Source organism: Cervus canadensis, chromosome 21 (genome assembly GCF_019320065.1).
Source record: "Cervus canadensis isolate Bull #8, Minnesota chromosome 21, ASM1932006v1, whole genome shotgun sequence".
NCBI classification, from domain to species: Eukaryota; Metazoa; Chordata; class Mammalia; order Artiodactyla; family Cervidae; genus Cervus; species Cervus canadensis.
This window is the reverse complement of record NC_057406.1, coordinates 25,001,841-25,024,026: the sequence shown is the minus strand read 5'-3', so window position 1 is coordinate 25,024,026 and position 22,186 is coordinate 25,001,841. Positions and strand designations below refer to the sequence as shown.

The 22,186-nt window shown below is 39.1% G+C and overlaps 1 protein-coding gene across 9 annotated transcripts in view; it reads left to right on the top strand.

Moving 5' to 3' along the window:
* Nucleotides 1-22,186, top strand: part of EPS8 (epidermal growth factor receptor pathway substrate 8) — a 202,753-nt gene that overhangs the window by 81,085 nt on the left and 99,482 nt on the right. The window contains exons 1-3 of one of the 9 annotated variants that reach the window (XM_043441714.1): nt 5,156-5,235; nt 8,152-8,205; nt 15,899-15,959. The exons of 3 other annotated variants lie outside the window; for them this stretch is intronic. Coding sequence is in view for 1 of the 6 variants with exons in the window: in XM_043441712.1 (XP_043297647.1) it covers nt 5,179-5,235 (57 nt within the window). In the remaining 5 variants the exon portion in view is untranslated. Of the gene's footprint in view, nt 1-5,064; nt 5,236-8,151; nt 8,206-15,898; nt 15,960-21,241; nt 21,266-22,186 lie in introns of those variants that run through there. 5 more of the 9 variants (XM_043441715.1, XM_043441716.1, XM_043441712.1 and 2 more) reach the window with 5 other exon arrangements.

The window sequence follows — 22,186 nt, the reverse complement described above, 5'->3', positions numbered from 1 at the left end:
CCTGTGTATATTTATTCACAAGAAGTGCCCATTTATGTTTCTTCTGTTTTTATGTTTTCTACCTTTTATCCAGATTCTGTGTCCAAACAATGACTCTAAACCCATAGTGACTCATTTGATCTTTTATTATATGAACAAATTGGTTCTTCCTCTCATTCACATGCCATGCATGTTTGCCCTTTTGTATGCCTGTAAAGTGTTAATAATGTGATATGATTCTCCCCCAATATGTGTTATATTGCACTCTCATTCCTTTTCCAGATAAGTTGTTAAGGTATTTTGTTAGTCATTCTACCGGTATGTATTCAACTAGCTTAGTTTGTATATAATTGAGGTTTGACATTTAGAGTTTAGAAACCTCTTTTGGCTTCCCAGGTGGAGCTAGTGGTAAAGAATCTGGCTGCCTGTGCAGGAGACACAAGAGATGCAGGTTCAATCCCTGGGTTGGGAAGATACCCTGGAGGAGGAAATGGCAACCCATTCCAGTGTTCTTGCCTGGAGAATGCTGTGGACAGAGGAGCCTGGCGGGCTACTGTCTATAGAGAGTTGGACACAACTGAGTGCAGACACACACACAATTTCTTTTGGATTTTCTCATATTTCTAGCACATTAGTTTCTTACTCTCATTAAAAAAAGGTTTTAAAGTTAGAAGGAGAAGAAGGGTTGGCTTAGAGAAGACCCAGCAGATTGTGATTCTTAGGAGAGGAAGGAATTAAAGACAAATTGAAGAACTGAGAGTGAGACTCTGTTTAGGTTTGCAAGATGAGTGGATTATGACAGTGTTGATTCATTCTGCTTGGCGGCCCTAACAATTTATGTAAATGCCTTTATGTCTTTTTGGATCTGGTGGGTTTAGTTTGAGAGGTTTTGCTACAGTTTATCTTGTCTGCTTCTGTATTTGTGGTTACAAAATGTGGAATGTAGGACAAGGTTACTAGTAGAGATGTGTGTGTGTGTGCCTGCACAATTTCCAACTTCCTTCAGTAGTCATGGGAAAAATGTATAGCAATCAAATCTGTCACATTTCAAATATATACTGTTTCTCATGACTGCTTCCGGTGTTCTGCTCTTTGTTTGAAAGGTAAGGGAATCAACAAATACCCATGAACCTTGATTAGATTTGTCCAGTGTCATTGGCATTCTGAGTGTGTGTATGAATATTGTTTTAGTTTGTGCAGTTTTGTTTTGTTTTGTTTTGTTTTTAGTATTCTGGATAATGATTAGTCATATACCAGCTTGTACCAGAGTAAGACTGTGGGTTCGATCCCTGGGTCGGGAAGATCCCCTGGAGGAGGAAATGGCTCCCCACTCCAGTACTCTTGCCTGGAAAATTCCATGGGCAGAGGAGCCTGGTGGGCTATGCAGTTCATGGGGTCACAAAGAGTTGGACATGACTGATGACTGAGCACACACCACAACTAGGTTAAGATTAGCCTTTTATAAAACTATCATTAACATTGTTATCAGTGATTCAGAACTAAAAGATATATCAGAATTCTGCTACTGGGGCATGGGACAAATCTAACCCATGGGCTCATGGGTTTTTGACTCTCTCCCCTTTCTAAGATAAGGCAGCTCACCAGAAGTAGCCATGAGAAATATGTATTTGAAATGTGACACATTTATTTGCTGCACATTTTTCCATGACTATTAAAGGAAGCCAGAAATTGCGCACGCGCGCGCACACACACACACACACACACACACTCATATCACTACTGGTAACCTTGTCGTAGCAGAGTATTAAATATACCTGTTAACTTGCTTTGGGAAAAGTGACTGTCTTAAAAGAATAAATGTTCCTATTTCTAAGCAGCTACAGTTTTGGCATTTCACAGACTCCTGGGCCTAAGAGCTTTATCTTCAAAGTGACAGGGGCTAGAACTGGAATACCCTGTTAAGATTCCTTTTGACTCTCAAGTTCAGAGATACACTGATACGGTGGGTGGGAATTTTTGTGATTGTTCATTTTCAAAAAGGCCTTCCCTTCTGTTATCAAAGAAAGAGATTATATTAATACCTTTTGTCATTCTCCTGGCTGGTTACAAGTCTTTCTGACTCTCTTCACTTCCTTGATAGTATTGCTCTCATATCCTGTCTTTTTTATTCCTTTCTGATTTTCTTCTGTTGCAGTTTGAGTTCCTAGGATGCAAACTCAGATGGAAATTAGTGCACTGGAAATTTCTCAGAAAGTGCCCTTGGGATCAATCAAGCCCTGGGGAGTGGAAGGAAGAAACCAACTCTGGGCCGGGGGAAGCTAGGCTGTCTTGGAGTCTTGGTGGAAGTCTGACTCCCGGAGGCTCTACAGCTGGGAGGGCTTTTCACCGTTGTCTCCAGCCAGTCTTTGGATGTGGGCTGCCCCGAGAGGGGAGCATGAACTTACATGAGGAGACTCTGCAGCTAAGGCCACTCTTAAGAGAGCTGATAGCCAATGCCTGTATGCTGGCATCACTACAACATCTGGGGAAAAAATCCTTCAGTTGTGAAAGAGGATCAGGGTGGCACATCACAGTTTCCACTTGATCTGTTTTGCAAGGGTTGGAGGCTTCTGAATGGGCTTGGGGGATAGATTAGAATTTCCAGGAATGAATAGTTACAGAGCAAAGTGGTCAGGAAGTTGAAAAATAGTAGAGAAGAAAAGTTGGTGTGATTAGGTTCTGCCAGATAATTAAGTTCTGGTATCGATTAGCACTTTTCTAAACAAGTTTTTAAAATTCTATTTATAGTGATGCTATTCCCTTTCTAAGTTACAGGATTCTGATGAAAACTATGGGTTCTCTATGCAGAGAAATGTGCATATCTATATGCATATAAATTCAGTTTGATTGTTGTAAAACCTGTTTGTTTTTTCACTTCCCTATTTATAGGCTCTTTTCTTCCCCCATCTCTTAATAATTCTGATTTTCTGGCATCTTCATGTTAAAACATTAGTTGAGTGCTAAATTTTCCATTTGATATATTTGTTAGTACTCAAATACATCAAATCACAGTAAATCATTTTCTCACTTATTTTGTAATTTCTAAATTATAAGCTCCTTTTTTAGTGAGGATTCTTTTTTGCTTTTGTTTCGTATTGGTTTAGTTTTTCTAGCTTGTGGGACTCCATCATGGCCTTGTTGATGTAGTGTTACTTTTGATGGAGTTTTATGTTTGTTTATTTCAGGTACTCCAGGGGCATCACAAGCCCAGGATCCATTTTTCTTCCATTTCTTACTTTGGAGATTCTCACAGACTTCAGAACTGTTGTGACACAGGCTTGGGGTTTGTTTGTCTTATTTTTAATTTAATCAGTTTATTTTTTTGGCTGTGCTGGGTTTTTGTTGCTGCCTGGGGCTTTTCTCTGGTTGTGGTGAGTGATGGCTCCTCTCTAGTTGTGGTATCCAAGCTTCACATTTCGGTGGCTTCTCTTGTTGTGGAGCACGGGCCCTAGAGCCTGCAGACTCAGTTGTTGTGGCTCGCAGGCTCTAGAGCACAGGCTCAGTATTAGCGATACACAGGCTATGTTGCTCTGCAGCATGTGGGATCTTCCCGGATCAGGGATCGAACCCATGTCTCCTGCATTGGCAGGCAGATTCTTTACCAGTGAGCTACCAGGGAAGCCCCAGGCTTAAGATGTTAATTTCTGGCTGTGTTTCCCCTGACCTCTCACCCAGACTCTCAGAGACAAACTCTACTGAAAATCTTATTAGGACAATGGGTGGATTTCTCCTGTCACCCTCATCATTCCATAATTGTGATCACAGTCCTTTGTTGACAGCTCCAGTTTTATGGAAGGACCTCAGAACCAACTTTATTTCCAACTTGTGTGCCTCTTCTTCTCCCCCTATATGAGCATTAGGATTGCTATGGACGGTTGGGCAGTTTGTATACTGTGCTGAAGAAAAGCAGGGCTGGAAATCTAGTGTGGTCTCCTGAGAGAGAACTCTCTTCTTCCTTTTTTAACTTTTTATTTTATATTGGAGTATAGCTGACTGACAATGTTGTGATACTTTCAGGTGGATAGCAAAGGGACCCAGCCATACACATACATGTATCTCTTCTCCCCCAAACTCCCCTCCCATCCAGGCTGCCACATAACATTGAACAGAATTCCCTGTGCTGTCCAGTAGGTCCTTGTTGATTATCTGTTTTAACTATGAAGCTGAAACCAGAAGCTAGTGCTCAGACATGAAAGTATTGTGCTTTTCCCATAGTTCATGCCTTCAATGTTATGTTGCAACAAAGATTTTGTGTCTGTTAGTCGCTCAGTCGTGTCTGACTCTTTGTGACCCCATGGACTGTAGCCCACCAGGCTCCTCTGCCCGTGGAATTCTCCAGGCAAGGATACTGGAGTGGGTTGCCATTTCCTTCTCCAGGGAGTCTTCCTGACCCAGGAATCGAACCCAGGTCTCCTGCATCCTAGGCAGATTGTTTATGGTCTGAGCTACCAGGGAAGCCCATTTTAACTATAAGTGGTGTATACATGTCAATCCCAAACTTCCTAACTATCCCTTCCCCCCATCATTCCCTGCTGGCAACCATAAGTTTGGAGAGAACTTTCTTCTGATCCCATTCTTTGAGGGGACATCTCTGTACCAATTTCAGTTAGACATAAGCCTTAAAGACACTCCTGTGATTTCTTCTGTTGGCCACAACTATTGATAATTGCTTTTGTGCTTGCTAGCACTTTGGCCATCAGTCCTGGCTTTGGTTTGACACCGGGGGATTTTCCTTTACTGCAAGTGGAGCTGTGTATTTCATTTTAAAAATCTGTTTCTGTTTTTCATTTTTTCTGTGTATCTATGGTGGAAAGTCTTCTTCATTAGCTCAGTTGACTGGATTGTGGCGCCTGTAATTCCCATTAAGTTACTTATTAACCTCTGTTCCTCCGAAATCACCTCTTTAAATGGGAATAATAACAGCCCATCTGTACAGCGTTAGTTTAAATTTTGAGCACCTAGCAATTTCCCCATCAGTATTTGTACCATTTACGGCTTTACCACTTTAGGGAAGAGTTGGAAGCATAGTAGTGGCTGTGTTTACTGACTTAACAAGAAGAGGAAGTCTTAGTTAACGCCCTGGAGAAACCAGAGAAACTTCGTCCAGGGTAGCACAATGCCGAAACTGAAGCTCCAAGCCCCGCCCTTGCTGATGTTGATGTGCCGAAGGTCACTTGGCACCGGAGTGAACGGAGAGGAATGTCCTCTCAGCATTGCCGGGAGGATCGCTCAGAGCAGCCTTCCTGGCTTGTGTGGGTAAGTTTGAGTTGGTGAATGTTTTCTTTGCTAAGGAGGGCTCTCAAAGGCGTAATTATCATGGAGGATATTTGTAGACCTTGAAACATGTGGTAATACTTTTAGTCCCAATAAGCCCTTTGACAATATTGTAAATTCCTATTTGGACCTCTAGGGGAATTCTGGACTTGGTGAAGTTGGTACTCTAGGTGCTATAGGGTCCCGCCTCCTGCCTCCAGGGTTCTTGCTTATAGAGGTGAGGATACGCACAATTTTCTTCCCTTAGGTCAGTGTTTAAGAGAGTAATCCTCCCTCCCTCCATCATTATAACTAAGAAAAAAATCTGTTGACTATTAACAGTTGGGAAAGTATGTGTGTGTGTGTGTGTGTGTGTGTGTGTGTGTCTGTGTGTGTGTGTGTGTGTCTGTGAATTTCAGTTTTTCTTAAAATTACTTAAAAATTAATCTGATATGCAAAATACTGTGATTATCCTATAAATATTAATTGCTTTGGGTTGTTCTATGACTTTAGTTGTGCTGTGAAAATGTGCTTATTACCAAGCTCAGTTTTCTTAAGTTTTTATTGGCTCTGAGCACAAGACTTTGCACTGCCAAATTTCTGTGTAAACATTTTGCTTGGGACCAAGAAAGTAGTGAATATGTGTCTTTAAAGTTTTTTTTTTTAAACCCATGTATGTTAATGGATCTTTTAAATGTTTAAATAGTCAATTAATGGAATTTTTCAAAGAACAACTCTTCTCCAAAAATCCATAACTTTTCATAAAACTCTTTCATAACACTCCATAATTTTATACTTAGAGTTTTTTTAAGTATGAGCTTAATGGCAAGTATATATAATTCTTAGTACATAGAGATCTACTATTTTTTGTAGCTCTTATCTATTTATTTGTTACATTTACTATTCAGGAGGCGGCTTTTTGTTCCCTTACTAATAATTAAGTGCAAGTATAAATTAAGATACTGTAGAAAATCAGAGGAGAGCTAGTAAAAGTGTATCACAGTGCAGTGCATAGCAGAAGTAACTGATTATGTCACTGTTAGGGTGCTGGGAAGTGTCATGCCTTCTTGAGTTCAGGTGCTGTGGCTATGACTGTATGGATCCTTTTGGAAATGGAGTCCTGGATATGTTGATTTTCCTGTAATGTGTCTGTTATTTATTGAGACTCTCTACACAGTGAGGAATATTAACAGTTCACACAAGTTTAAACTACTCATACAACCATTGTATGCAGCTTTTTGTCAGCATAAAAAGAAAATGAGATTCCTTGAGATGTTTATGGCTTGATTTACTTTTATCCTTGCTACAAAGCTTTGGTCAGCTTTACAGGCCAAAATTCCCAGGCACATGTCAGTGTCACTGTTAGTATAAATCTCATACAAGCACTGGGGATGGTATGTAAAATATTTTGTCTTTTGACACACCTACTTCCGCATGAAGAAGGATATCCTTGTACCTACTGTACCTACAGTATTTTCTAGGAGGTTTCTGTTTTTTAGTAACTAAACTTGTGCACAGTTTCTTCAGTTTAAGTAAATTGCATATAAGAGGGAATGACTTAGAAGAGGTTAAGATAAATGTTTAGACTCATTTTCTATGTAAATAATTCTGAAATAAGTTGTATAGAGAGGTCTCCTTTTTCATTTATTCTTCAGTGAAATCATATATGTCATTAACTCATCAAGGTAGGTATGATGTTTACTTAAGGGAACTGGCTTGGAGTTTTAAGGGACTCCGAGTCAGCTCATTATATTTTAGATTTTTAAATAATAGCTTAGTTGAGTTGCATAAAATTTTTGTGAAGGTGATATAATGAGGTAGATTATCATACATTCTTTTGATCATTTGCCCTATAGGATAGTTCTGATTTGATTAAACCATTAAATAGTCTTTAAAAATTCTTTTTTATTTTAGAGTTGAAGTTTGTGTATGTTTTTAACTGTTTGACAGGTGAGCATGTTAATTGGACTTTTCAGCTATGTGAAAAACTATACTTCTTATTTTAGTTAAAGTTTATGGGCTTTGAATACAAGTCTTCTGTATAGAATGTATTAACTAGGTTTGGGAATTTGATTAGAAGAAGCTTGTGGTAGTTTTAATTCTCAATATATTTTCTAAAAATTTAAAGCACCTTGTAAAATTTTGTGTCTCTACTTGGTAATGTAAAATCTCAGTTGAAATGCATGTATGTTTCTTAATCTTGCTGTAGATCTCACATGAACATCTGTTCAAGAATGCTTTTGCTTTTAGGAACATTGGTGTACAGTTTTTTGAGTATTAAAAATACATTGTGTCAGATGTTTAAATGTATTCATAATCATATTATTTCACTCCCCTAATTATATGATCCTAACGAACATCAGATTTAAATATCTGACAATATTATTACTACTGTAGGTTGCATTGCATTCTTTTGTTTCCTTCTTTGTTTCTAAAAAATACTTATTCCTCATTTTGTAGGTAATTTTTCTTTTTCTTTCCACTTTTTCATACAATTTGCCAGACCAAATGACACAGTTAGTATCCATTAAGTAGAGCCGTGAATATCAATCTTGGACACAAAGCCGGGAATTGTAGCTGGGGGAAGCCCTCCTGCTGTGCTTGCCTGGCATCCAAAGACTCTGAATGAAGTCTCTTAACTTATTCAAAGCCCGGGATCTCTGAAAGCCCTTTGGGCTCCCCATTGCCCATTCATCACTGATGTTGCATTCCATTGGCTGAAAATTGTCCGTGGTGTTTCCATTTCACATCATGTCAAATGCAAAGTCTAGTACGTAACTTACACTTGTCATATATCTTAATTTATGGCCTGCACTTCTTGATCTTTATGCTTTACATCTCCATGTCCTGCTTTTTTCTTGACTCATGCCACACTAAGGTAGTCTCTCTCTCATATCCAAAATTTACTTCATCCTTCAGGTCTGCTAATCACCTCCATGAACTTTCTCCTGGTCCCCTCTTCCAACATTGAAGGTAATGTATTTTGTACTTTCTATTAAGGTGCTTCATGTTATGTTTTGTGTTACTGTTATTTTTACATGTGTTGTAATATTTTACACCTTCTACATAACATGGAAGCCCTTACATAGCATTGACTTGAAATAATCTACTGAGTTGAGTCTCTACCTCTTACTATGATGGGTTGGATGTGGCTTCATCTTTTTCTTTTTTTAAACTTTTTATTTTGTATTGGAGTATACAGTCCATGGGGCTGCAGAGTCAGGCACAACTGAGCAACTGAAGTGAACTGATAGCCAATTAACTCTGTTATAGCGTCAGGTGGACAGTGAAGGGACTCAGTCATGCATACACATGTATCCATTCTCCCCTGACCTTCCCTCCCATCCAGGCTGCCACATAACATTGAGCAGAGTTCCCTGTGTGTACAGTAGGACTTGTTGGTTATCATTTTAAATGTAGCAGTGTAGGATGTGGTTTCATCTTATAACTCCTATGCTTTCATGTACTTAGGAGATTCTCACTGTAAATATTTGACAGCTGAGTAAATGTCGTGCCATGCCAGTGAGTTAGTGACTAGCAGGCCTTTTCCTCCTCTGTTGCAATGGACACCTTTGGGGACAGGACTGTTTAGATACCTAAACACATACGGCATGGCTGTCTGAATCAGAGCTCTCCATAGCTGGGAAAGCTGAAGAAACAAAGATGCAGTTAAATATTTTAGATTATGTATAGTAACTCAATACTGACGAGGAAAGAATGACTTCTTGGTAAAGGCTTTGGGCTGTTAGGAAATTGAAGGGCAACACCGACTTTGAAAATAGTGATTATATTTCTGGGAATGTTTTTCGGGAGTTCACAGTTTGGAGATAAATACAGTCAGTTCAGCTACCGTGCTTGTTTTGAAAATGAAATTTTATTCCTATAGCATTGATGTTAGGGAGCAATTTGAGTAGAATGTAGATTTCACATTTATTGTGCCTGATTTTACTTTATTTTCACCTAGTGGGTGAACACAGAGCATTTCACGTAGCTGAACTGAGAGCCACGTAGAAATTGACAAAATACCCATGCACACATCTCTGCCGCTCCACAGCTCCCTGACTTCACTGCATATCATGAGCCACGACCACCCATGTCTTGATTCATAAGCCTCCAATTTCAGATAAGCCTTCTTCCACCATTGCACAATGAACTCACAAGCCACAGCCCTTGGACACCCAATTCCACAAGCAAACTTCAGGTCTTTTGCAAAGTAAGGTACCATGTTTATTATTGTTTTTATCTATTTTTTAGCCATTTAACATTTGAAAAACTGTGCTAAGGTCTTGTCTTTTTTATGTGTCATTGACGGCTATTTTCTCCCCTCAGTCCTGTGCTTTTCGTGGTGTGATTTTGCATAGCATCACGATTTTTCAGGAACACATATGCCACATTATAACCAAACTGGCTGTACTAATTGATAACATACAGAATGTGAACTGAGAGTTCTCTCTCTTTCCTTCCTTCATTTCTGTCCTCCCTCTCCCCTCTCTTTGAATGGTGAGAGACATTAAAAAAAAAAAAAATCCCTGTAAGAGGAACACAGTGCAACAGAGAAAAATGCCAGAGAACTTGTTTAACCAGTGTCATTGAAAAAAAGGCATAAATTGACCTGTGGAAATAAATAGATACACTTAGAAGTATGTAGGGACTGGGAAGGTAACCTAAAAGATCAGGGAATCCCTGATTTACCCTTAGATAATAATTATGTTTAACTTTTTGTCAGCCTTTACCATAATGAGTGCTGGGTATGGATTAAGCCATGCAACCCTCACAAAACCTTATAAGTAGATGTTATTACTGTTTTTATTTTACAGATGAAGAAAAATAAGGTTTAGAGGGGTTAACTTGCCCAAGGTCATTAATTCATAAACATAAATGGCAGAGCCAGATCTTGACTCACATTTGACTTCTGAACCAGAGATCTCAGAGGTTTCTTAGAGTACTTTTACAGATTATAAAGAAAAACTTCGACTGTTATTTTCTCTGGCTTAACTGCACCTGATTGGCATCACAGGCTGTCTTTTAACCCCTGTGATAGATGAAGAATCAGATCCTCAGGCTAAGAAATTGCACAGACTCTCAGAGGCAGAGCAGTAACAACTCATTCTGACAGGGAATTCAGAGTTTTTTCCATTGTGATTATGTGTGAAAAGGGACAGAAATTGGACAGCTAGGCATCAGGTGAGCTGAAATAGGGAAGAGAGGAAGAAATTATTGTTTTGGAAGCTGGGGGGAGAAAGGTGAATTTATAAAAGTGTATCAGAATTGAAAGGAGAGAGCCTGAGGAGGGATAGGCAGTGGGGGGACCCCTAACTCTGTGATTGTTGTTGAGTCTCTAAGTCGTATCTGACTCTTTGCGAACCCATGGACTGTAGCCTGCCAGCCTCCTCTGTCCATGGGATTCTCCAGGCAAGAAGACTGGAGTGGGTAGCCACTTCCTTCTCCAGGGACTCTTCCTCCATCTAGAGATTGAACCAATTGAATTCTAGATCGAATTCAATCTCTAGATTGAATCTCCTGTTTGGCAGGAGAATTCTTTGCCACTGAACCACCAGGGAAGCCCAGCTCTGTGATACAAGAAGCCTAATCAGATTCTCATCAAGGAGCTCAAACTAGCACCAATTTCAATTCAGGATTATGGGAAGCAAAGCCCGAGGTCATGAATGTAAATTGGTTATGCTGTAAATCCGGATTAGTAGTAGGCTCAGGGGGGAAAAAAAAAATGGAAAGACAGAAGTGACAATAGAGGAGAGCTTCAAATGGCTTTATTTGTACTTCTTTTTAATCACATGAGACGTATCTCTTTTTCTTTAGGTAATCTGTTGCCTGATAGCACTTTGCATATAAATGTGTTAATTAGTGTTTATTAACACTGAAGAGTTGATAAATAGTAGAGAAAATTTTCAGTTAAGTATTGAAGAGCCTCATATTACACAGATAATGAGATGAGGATTAATGAGCATCTATAAATTTAGAGCAGGGGGCTAGCAAACTGTGTCCGGGGTTTTCTTTCTACTAGCCAAGAATGATTTTCACATTTTTTGTAGGTTATTAAAAATAAACACAAAGAATTTGATAGACACCACATGTGACCCAGAAACCCCCAAATAGTTACAACCTGGCTCTTTACAGTAAATTTTCAACCCTACCCTGAAGTATAGATTATAAAGCAGAAAAAGTTAGATTTGTCTTCTTTCAGAAAATCAGATTAGATAACAGAATCTGGTATATTTCACAGACTTTTTCTTCCCCCTTCATGGAGGAAGGAATTGATATGTAGTATAGTATTTTACTAGGGACTTTGGATGCTTTGTATTTATTTCTCATACCCTTGAAAGATTTTACACTTAGAAATGAGGACACCAGGCTTATAGAGGCTAAGTAAACCTTCACATTTATTAAGTAGTGGGATTCATATTTGTCTGGGTTTCTCCACATAAGAACATGGTAGAGAAAATTTGTTCATGAAAATTGAGTATCGTCTGTTCAGAATTCTGACTTGAAAATATCTAGATATCAGATATGAATAATTTTAGTAATTTTAGCTAGTATCTAAAATATTGAAAAAATGTTAATTGTGTACACAAAAAATAGAATTGGTTGCAGAATTGTGTAATTTTCCCCCCAAACTTTAAACTTTTTATTTTATATTAGGGTATAGCTGATTAACAATGTTGTCATAGTCCCAGGTGAACAGCGAAGAGACTCAGCCATACATGTACATGTATCCATTCTCTCCCAAACTCCCCTCCCATGCAGGCTGGTGAGAACTGTGTAATTATAAAAATTGCCCCTGAAGGAAGATTTTTGTATAAAGAGTTGTAAAGAAAATGTAAAGAAGAGAGAATTCAAGCCTCATGTTAAAAACTTAATATTCACCTAAAAGAAAAATGAAGCTTAAAGTATTCTCAATATAAAGTACAAAGCAGAAAAGTATGTTCTGCTTCAGTAGAGATTCTACCACATAGCAGTTTATCTTTGAAAAACAGATTATCAAACAAATATTGGCCCGTGTGTCTAATGGTAAAGTTTTATGAGGAAGACTTCAGGGTGTAATGAAAGCATGCAATAAGGGATCTAATACAGATTGGAGGTGTCAGAGGAATAGTTCTCAAGAGGCTTATTTAAATTGAGACACAGGATTTAGGGGCTTCCTAGGTGGCTTCAGTGGTAAAGAATCTGCCTGCCAATGCAAGAGACACAGGTTTGATTCCTAGGACAGGAAGATCCCCTAGAGGAGGCATGGTAACCCACTCCAGTATTCTTGCCTGGAGAATCCCGTGGACAGAGGAGCCTGGCAGGCTATAGTCCATAGGGTCACAAAGAGTTAGATACAGCTGAGCGACTGAGCCCACACGCACAGGATTTAGGCAGTCAAAGACAAAGAGGATGATTACTCCAGACATAGAGTTCTAGGCCTTGAGGATGGAAAGAGCTTGGGATATTCAAGAGATGATCAAAGGAATCCACTGTGTCTCCTGTCGGCTCAGAAGAGGAATTGTATCTGTTTGTTCATCATTGTATATATCCAGCCTCGGACATACTTGCTGGCACAAAGGACGCTCTCAGCAAGATTTACCAAAGGGACAAAGACTGAATAGATATTTTTCTGGGAAATTCATGGTGTAATTTTGAGTCCAGGGATTGGCTGGATGTAGCCTACTGCCCTCCTCTCTGTAGCTCACCTAATTACATTCAAGCCCTCGGACTGTTGGTAATCCCAGGTTACTCTAGGCCACTGGCAGCCCAGCTTTTCCAAACCTTCTTAACTGCTGTTAAGTATCTGAATGGATCCTGACCTGGAGAAAGTCTGCACAGAAAAGGCAGGAAAAAGGAATGTAGACCACTTCAGCCGGATCAGGTCCCGAGCAGGAGAAGTGAACTGGCATTATGACAACGCCAGGACTAACTCTGAGAGAGAATGAGTATAGCTACTTTGCCAAAAACAACCAGCTGAGGGGGAGGGTGTTCTGTCCTAGAGCACATGAGCCCAGGTTCTCTGGGTGATCACCGGCTGACCAAGTAACATGTGATAATCGGGCTTAGAGATTTAATTAAGAAGTTAAATACTGAAGCACTTCCTGTTTGTAGAACTTATTTCTTCAAAATCAAATTTGAACTTCTAAACTGAGATAGTGTCACTTACAGGTTGAGTGCATTGAGGGATTTATGAAGTAGAAAGAGAAGGGGAGAGAATTGTATATTTCCCAAGGGGGTGAACTACAGTTGTAGTGGATTTGAAAGGACTGTTTTATAAGATATTTACTATAAAATAGAGGTGAAATAGGGGTTTACTACAATTAAGGGAAGAGAAGGTCACTTAAGTGGGAAGGAGAATGGGACTTGAAGACAGAAGGAAAGAAAACATTTTAGAGTTATTCTGAAATGTTAATTTTGAGTTGAAAAGAGCCATAAGTGGTAAAAAGCAATACATATATAGCTGATCATACAAGAATTTAATAATAAACTTATCTGTGCTTTAAGCTTAAACTTTAATGAACTTTAGTTGACGGGATTTAATGTTAAGTTTGAGGAATTTCATACTGGATGTCAAAAGTCTATTTTCTTACAAAAAGAGAAATACTGGCTGGCAGATGGGGTGTGCTTTCTCAGAGTTGTGAGTTCATTTTGATTAGTGAGGAAAAAAGACAACCCATGCCCTCTAAAGAATATAAGCTTTTCAGATGTACGTTGGGAGGAATGAGTTGTGGAAAACTTTTTTTTTTGAAACAGATTCTTTCTTAAGTATTAAAATATCTGAGTTAGATATTGTCAGTGTCACATGGCTTATTTCCAGGGACTAACTCCTGCAGTTAACAATTGATTTACCAAATACATCAAGTTAATGATAGCTTTGTTAAAATTACAGACTTGTTTCTTATCCTTTTAAAATGAGTCTTGACTTTTATTAATGTAATTTTGTAATTCCTTTTGATATTTGGTATGGGACTTAATAATGAACTGATTAATAATGAAAGCAAAATCTAAATCTTATTACTTTAAAAGTTTGACCTTTGAAGCCATCTTATTGAAAAAGTGTATATTATATATACAATATGGGACTTCCCAGGTGATGCCAGTGCAGGAGATGCAAGAGATATGGGTTTGATTCCTGGGTTGGGAAGATCCCCTGGAGTAAGAAATGGCAACTGACTGCAGTATTCTTGCGTGGAAAATTCCATGGCCAGAGGAGCCTGGCCGGCTATAGTCCATGGGGCTGCAAAGAGTCAGACATGACTGAGTGACTGAGCATGCTGATCTATATATGTGTATACTATATATCTATCTATCTATATCTCTCTATATATATCTGTATATTTATATATTTACCCCCTTAGGAATACTGATGTATTTTATTTTGCCTCAAAGTTTCCATGCATATTAGATTATTTGAGCATTCACTTAAAAAGTAAAAAATACAGAGGAATTTAAAAACATTGTTTGAGCCATTTGATCATACGTCAAATGACCCTTTTGTAAAGTAGCATATCTATTCCAAATAATTTTCTATGTTAAAATAATTATATGTGTATGTATATTAGAATATATATATGTTGCCTTAGTTTATCCCATTAATATACTATGAGATTGGTATGTAGGGGGTGGGACATAGAATCCGACTTCATTTGAGTAATGAAAAAATTATGGGTCACTGAGAAATGGCATTTAAGAGGGGCTGCCAAATATGGTTAGCGCTGAATGAGAAATCGAGAATTGGTGAAACTGGATTAGTGCTCTTTTTTATCCCCCAAACACGGTTTAGCTTATTGCTTTTGCAAATTAGGGATTATATCTCTTGATCTTTATTAAAGTATGATATATAATAATCTAATTTAGTTCAAATTAAAATATGTATGCATCAGAAGATCCCCTGGAGATGGAAATGGCAACCCACTCCAGTATTCTTGCCTGGAGAATCCCATGGACAGAGGAGCCTGGCGGGCTGCAGTCCATGGGGTTGCCGAGAGTTGAACATGATTTAGCAACTAAAACAACAACAACAAAATATGTGCATATATATACCCATGTATATCTATATATCTATGTGAACACATATATACACACAAAGGGTTGGAAGGGTGGTTTTAATCTGTGTGTGTTTGCCACAGAAGTCTTGATGCCTCTGGTATGTCCTCATGACAGAGGCAGATGCAGTAAGATACAGCATTTCAGACAGCCACACCTGATAGGCTTGCAAACACTCAGTGGTTTATTCATCCCTCACTTACATTTTTTATTATCATGAAAAAAAAAATATATGTAACATACAATGGCTTCCTGGTAGCTCAGATGGTAAAGAATCTGCCTGTAGTGAAGGAGACCCAGGTTCGATCCTTGGGTTGGGAAAATCCCCTGGAGAAGGGAATGGCAATGCACTCCAGTATTCTTGCCTGGAGAATTCCATGGATAGAGGAGCCTGGCAGGCTGCAGTCCATGGGGTTGCAAAGAGTCGAACATGATTGATTTACTTAGCATGCGGTCACAAGGGTGCTTTCTTCATTTCACTATTTAAATCTTCTTTCGTATAAATTCTTGGGCATTAAGTACATTCACATTGTTGTGCAACTGCCCCTACCATCCATCTTTGCAATTTTTATATCTTCACAAACGGTTCCATACTCATTAGAGTTTAACTACTCATCACCTTTTTGTCACCCACCAGCTCCTGGCAACCACCATTCTCCTTCCTAAGTTCGTGACTTTGACGACTCTAGGTACTTCATGTAAGTAGAATCATACAGTGTTTGATCTTTGGCTTATTTTACTTGGCATAATGGCTCAAGCCTCATCTATGTTGTAGCATGCATCAGAATTTCTTTGAAAGGCTGAATAATGTTCCACTGTATGTATAGACCACATCCTAATTATCCATTCATCTATTGGTGGATACCTGGCCTGCTTCCATCCTTTGGCTGTTGTGGATAATGCTGCTTTGAGTATGAGTTTACAAGTATCTGAGTTCCTGCTTTCAGTTCTGGGTCGACACCCAGAAGTAGAATTTCTGGAACATGTGGTACTTATATGTTTAATTTTTGGGGGTAACTGCCCATCATTTTTCACAATGGCCACACCATTAAAGGAATGTTTTAAATTAAAAACAAAAAACAAAACATGATTCATGTTGATGTTTGGCAGAAACCAACACAATATTGTAAAGCAATTATCCTTCAATTAAAAATAAATAAGTTTAGTTATTAAAGAAACCCAAAAAACAAAAAGCAATCTTCATGTCTCTGGATTTTTTTCTTTTCAGCCATGCTGCTTTGCTTGTAGGATCTCGGTTCCCTGACCAAAGTTTGAACCTGGGCCATGATAGTGAAAGCCTAGAATCCTAACCACTAGGCCACCAGAAACTCCCAGTCTCTGCATTTTTAAAGTGGACTTTTCTTAAATAGGATGAATATAGCTCCCTTGGGTTTCTTATGTAACTAATAACGCTAGAAAATATGAGCCGTGTCCTTAAAGGTTGTTGGTGAGCACATTTTAAATTAGTTAAACTATCTTTATGCTTCTCCTTGGGGAGTTCAGAAGTTTGAAGACATTATGAGGATGACATAGGTGAGTCTTAATTTTTTTAAAAAAAATATATAGAGCAGAATATAATTGGGGAGAGTCCCACAGGAATGAAAGAAACAGATAAAATTATCTCGAAATTAGCTAATTTTGCTTCTTAATCTAATCTACCCTCCAGAATGCCCCCATAGTTATTTCATCAAAATTAGTAACATGACTGTTACTCCCTTCACTGGTTTACTGTTTCCATAAAAACTGAGTCTAAATTTCTTTGCATGGTCTACAAGGCCCCTCACAATCTGGTGTCACACTTTTCTCTGCTCCATCATCTTTTACATACCCTGTATCACAGTTACATTGAATTATCTCACTATTCCCTAAAACTCGCCTTTTTCCATGTACCACGCTTTGCATATGCTTAGAATGTCGTCTGCTACCGGTACTCTTGCTGATGGACACACTCCTTTTGTCTTTCACATCTGGTTCTACTGTCTCTTCTCGGATGAAAACTACTGACAGCTATCCTAGGTTGATGGTTTCATAGTACATCTTTTGTACCAAGACGGTAGCATTTACTAAGTTGCATTGTAATTATCTCTTTGCACATGTCTCAGTCAACTAAGTGCTGCTGAGAGAGAGAATCCACGGTGGCTCTTTTATGCCCTCATGTGAAGCCCAACCCCTGGTGCTATGCTTAGTCGCTTAGTCGTGTCCGACTCTCTGTGGTCCCATGGACTGTCACCCACCAGGCCCCTCTGTCCAAGGGGGCTCTCCAGGCACGAATACTGGAGTGGGTTGCCATGCCCTTCTCCAGGGTATCTTCCCAACCCAGGGATCGAACCAGGTCTCCCACACTGCAGACAGATTTGTTACCAGCTGAGCCACCAAGGAAGCCCTTGAGTACTGGAGTGGGCAGCCTATCCCTTCTCTAGGAGATCTTCCTGCCCCAGGAATCAGACTGGAGTCTCCTGCATTGCAGGCAGATTCTTTACCAGCTGAGCTACCAGGGAAGCCCTAACTCCTGGTAGATGTAGACAGAAACACTGAGAGAATTTCTTGCATGATTTTGCTCACTGTATGGGATGTCTACCTTTAATAAGTAATCATTCCATCTCTAAGCTGGATTTTTTTCATAATTTCATAAGCAGTTATTAATAGCTAAATGTCTTACCATAGGCAAAGGTATCAAGCAGGCAATTTTTTTTTTACCTTCTTAAATTTTTTTTTATTTTGTGTTGGAGTATAACCAATTAACAATATTGTGATCGTTTCAAATGACCAGTGAAGGGACTCAGCCATACATATTCGTGTATTCATTCTCCCCCAAACTTCCCTTCCATCCAGGCTGCCACATAACATTGAGCAGAGTTCCATGTGAGAAGCAGGCAAACTTTCCTTCAGTTGTTTGCTACTGCTCCATTTCTGTGCAGATTTCTTACATTTTTGGGCATACTGACCTCATCAGTAACGTTCTCACATTACCCTGGTTTCCTCCTACCTTAGGAGAAGTATCTGATAAGTTATACTGAAGTGTTGATAGCATAAGACATTATTACTCCCAGAGGTGTTTGTATTTTAATCATGGTTCCTAGGGATAAAAATGCTTAATTTAAAAGAATAAATCTCCAGTGATAAGAATTTCATTCACTCTGTCCCTTGGGTAAATGGTATCATTTAAGGTAACAAGAGGACTCTATGTTAACCCTCAAATCACACTAGGCAGGCAGGCTTCTAGGAGCACCCCTGAATCTTCAGCACCTCCACAGTGGCATTCACACTGGCAATGTACTTCCTGAGGCTGCTGCTTTAAAGGCCTCACCCTTCTGGGATAAATCCCCTCCTTCTCAATTTCCTCCTAATCATCTGAAGGTCAGGGTGGTGTGACTTGTTCCAAAGTGCGTTTTCTGCCTCCTTAGCTAACTAGGAATTTATTTTTCAAGTGTTTAGAACAAGAAATAGGGGGTCATTTAATATTTAACCTGGTTTCTATGAATCAGTTATAGATAGGAACGAACACTTACTAGCCAACATGGCATATTAAAGCATGATTTTTTCCTGGAAGCAAAATACTGCAGGAGTCAGATATTTGAACCCTTTCCAGTCTAGATTACTCAAGAGGAAGAAAACAGCAAAACTCAGTTTAATTGCTTGTTATTTTGAAGAAGGAAATGTTATGTGTATTTTTCTCCCCCAAGGGCCTTGTCCAGGGCAGGATCATTGTGGTGTTTTTGTAGTCCCGTGAGATGTTTCCAACATTTTAGGACTAAAAAAACAAGTGAGACTGACATCAGGGTATCTGGACCAGTGGAATGTTTCGAAGTTGATCTAAGTAATTGTTCTTCTAGATTAAAGGACTTGGTATTAGTGGTACCCAAATGCTATTGGTATGGTCGTCACATAGATGGGCATGCGTAGATTTCAGCTAGGATTATGTAAATATGACTTGTTTATACAGATGTCCTGTGTGTTCAGTTGCTCAGTCGTGTCTGACTCTTTTGTGACTCCATGGACTGTAGCCCTCCAGGCTCCTCTGTCCATGGGGTTTCCCAGGCAAGAATACTGAAGTGGGTTGCCATTTCCTCCTCCAGGGGATCTTCCCAAACCAGGGATCGAACCTGTGTCTCCTGTATTGGCCGACAGATTCTTTACCACTGCACCACCTGGAAAGCCTGCTTAATACAGATGTATATATGTGTCATTGTATGTGTGTGTGTTTAGGTGTTTTTAAGTTTTAGCAACCTTTATAGTGGGCAAGGGTATCACACACACAGACTGAGCACAGAAACTGGGAATTTGGGCTCTTAGGTAGGTCTGCCTGGGTTAGGGGCTTAATCATATACTCACTGAATGGTACTGGCCAAGGTGCTTTACTGTTTTGTGCCTCGGCCTACTCCTCTGTAGAATAGAGACAGCAACTCCTCTTGGAGGAGTTGTGGTTGTCAAACAAATTAATGCATGCCAAGAATTATAACAAGACTTGGCACATACAAGCACTTCCGTATTACCTATTGTTTTTGTAAATTATTATTAAATATTGGGCTTCCCCGGTGGCTCAGTGGATAAAGAATTTGCCTTCAATGTATTAGACTCAGGAGGCATGGGTTTGATCTCTGGGTTGGGAAGATCCCCTGGAGAAGGGAATGGCTACCCCCTCCAGTATTCTTGCCTGGGGAATCCCATGGACAGAGGAGCCAGACAGGCTACAGTCCAGAGGGTCACAAAGAGTTGGACATGAATGAAGTTACTGAGCACATTAAATATTGGACAACAGGTGATTCAGAGAAGAGAAAAGAAAAAAATTAGGTTGTTTTAAGCGAAAGACGTTAGTTAATTTTGTGGATGAAAAATCATAATGTTTCTTCACCATTAAGAGATTTTGGTATAAAGAGGGATATGTGTAGGTGGTTAGTGGTTTATTCATTATAATATACCTTGAATTATACATTTTTGACTGTATTTAAAGTCCTCCTTTTCATGACCAGATAATATATGTTTATGGAATGGTCTCCACTTTGAAACCTGGTTGGCTTCGGAAAATATATGTCTTCTGTCTGTTTTGTGTTAGACTTCAATTTTGTTTAATCAGTGTTTGAGAGAAACGGCATTTGTATATCCTTCCTTCCAAGAAAAACATTGGGTGTTTCAGGAAGTGGTCTTGGTTAGTCAGAGGATAATACTTTTTCCTCTGAGTCAGTTCTGAACCTCCTTGATATAAATAGGCGCACTTTTACCCAAACTTCTGCTTTTCAGATCAGATGTTAAAATCATCGTTTATACATGCCCATACCAGCAGCAGCGCTTTCATTGGTATTTCCGCTCAGTCAACACTGAGGGTCTTACCTAATTGTGACTGTAGAAATTCTGCTAAATAAATTCTTTAAAAAAATTTTAGTCCAGTTCTGTACTTTCTAAATTTGTTTCTATTTTGTATCAAATTTTCTTTAGATGAGAGTCATTTGTATCACATGGTCATCTGTGTCAATCATAGAGGACATTTCTATTGCTAATAGTATCTACTTTGGTCACTAAAATTCTATGTGTTATTTTTTTAGCATGCATATGTAAGCTTTCTGTAGCACATGCTTGGTTACTGAAATTATTTTGCTAAAGACTGTACGAGTTTGCCACACCCCAGAGCAATGTCAGATTTCCCAAGAAATAAAGCAGAGAGGTTCTTCCAAGCTACACTAAAAAATGTTAAACATGATAAGTAATTGCCAGATGACTAGCTGTTGCTAATGTTGAGTTAGTCAGGAAAACCTTAAGATAAAAGAAAGAAGTGGGAATTGAGCAATTGCTGGATGGTTGGTATAAAGTAGTGGGTGGGGCTTTAGGAGCAGAAGCCTGTAGGTTAACTGGTGCAAGAAGGACCCAGAAGAGCCTGTGGTTCTAGTGAAGCTTTATATGTGGCAGAACCTATGAGAATGTGGAAGCCTGGAGAGATGACTGCCAGCAAACTCTTCCTGGTCTTGAAAGATGAGCTAAGGAATTTTCTTTTTGTGCATGTGCAAGTGTAGTGAGTAACATTCTTTATTTTTGTATCATATATTTCTCTTGTGTCCTGTTTGATTGACTGAAACTGGATTTTGCTTCAGTAAATTTCATTTTCTAGAAACGGTATTTAAAGAAAAGGTCTCCATCTCTATTTTTCTCCTAAATAACTTCTTCAGGAAAATAAAGGAGATGATAGACGTAGATACAGATATAGATCTCAAGGGACCTGTGACTTTTTATAATCTTTATGACATTCTTATCCTCATTTGATTGATAGATAAGTAAACAGAGGCTTAGAGAGGATAATGACTTGTCCAAGATCACAGAAAGATGGTAGAGTCAGGATTTAAATTCAGGGCTCCCTAGCCTACATGGGAGGGGAGTTTAGGGGAGAATGGATACATGTATGTGTATGGCTGAGTTGCTATGCCATTCACCTGAAACTATCACAATATTGTTAATCAGCTACACCCCAATAAAAAGTCTAAAAAATAATAAACAAATAAAATAGGGGGTATGCAGATAAAATTAATTAATTCAGGGCTGCCTATCTTCATAAATTTTTGTTGTTGTTAGTTCTCTCATGATACCATGGGCTTCCCTGATAGCTCAGTTGGTAAAGAATCTGCCTGCAATTCAGGAGACCCCGGTTCTATTCCTGGGTCAGGAAGATCCCCTGGAGAAGGGATAGGCTACCCACTCCAGTATTCTGGCCTGGAGAATTCCATGGACTGTATAGTCCAGGGGGTTGCAAAGAGTTGGACTCAACTGAGTGACTTTCACTTTCTTTCACAATACCACAATGAAAGCATTGGACTATACTCAGTGGACTTCCCAGGGGGTGCTAGTGGTAAAAAAAAAAACAAAAAAACCTGCCTACCAAATCAGGAGATGTAGCAGATGGGGGTTCATTCCCAGGGTTGGGGAAATCCCCTGGAGGGTG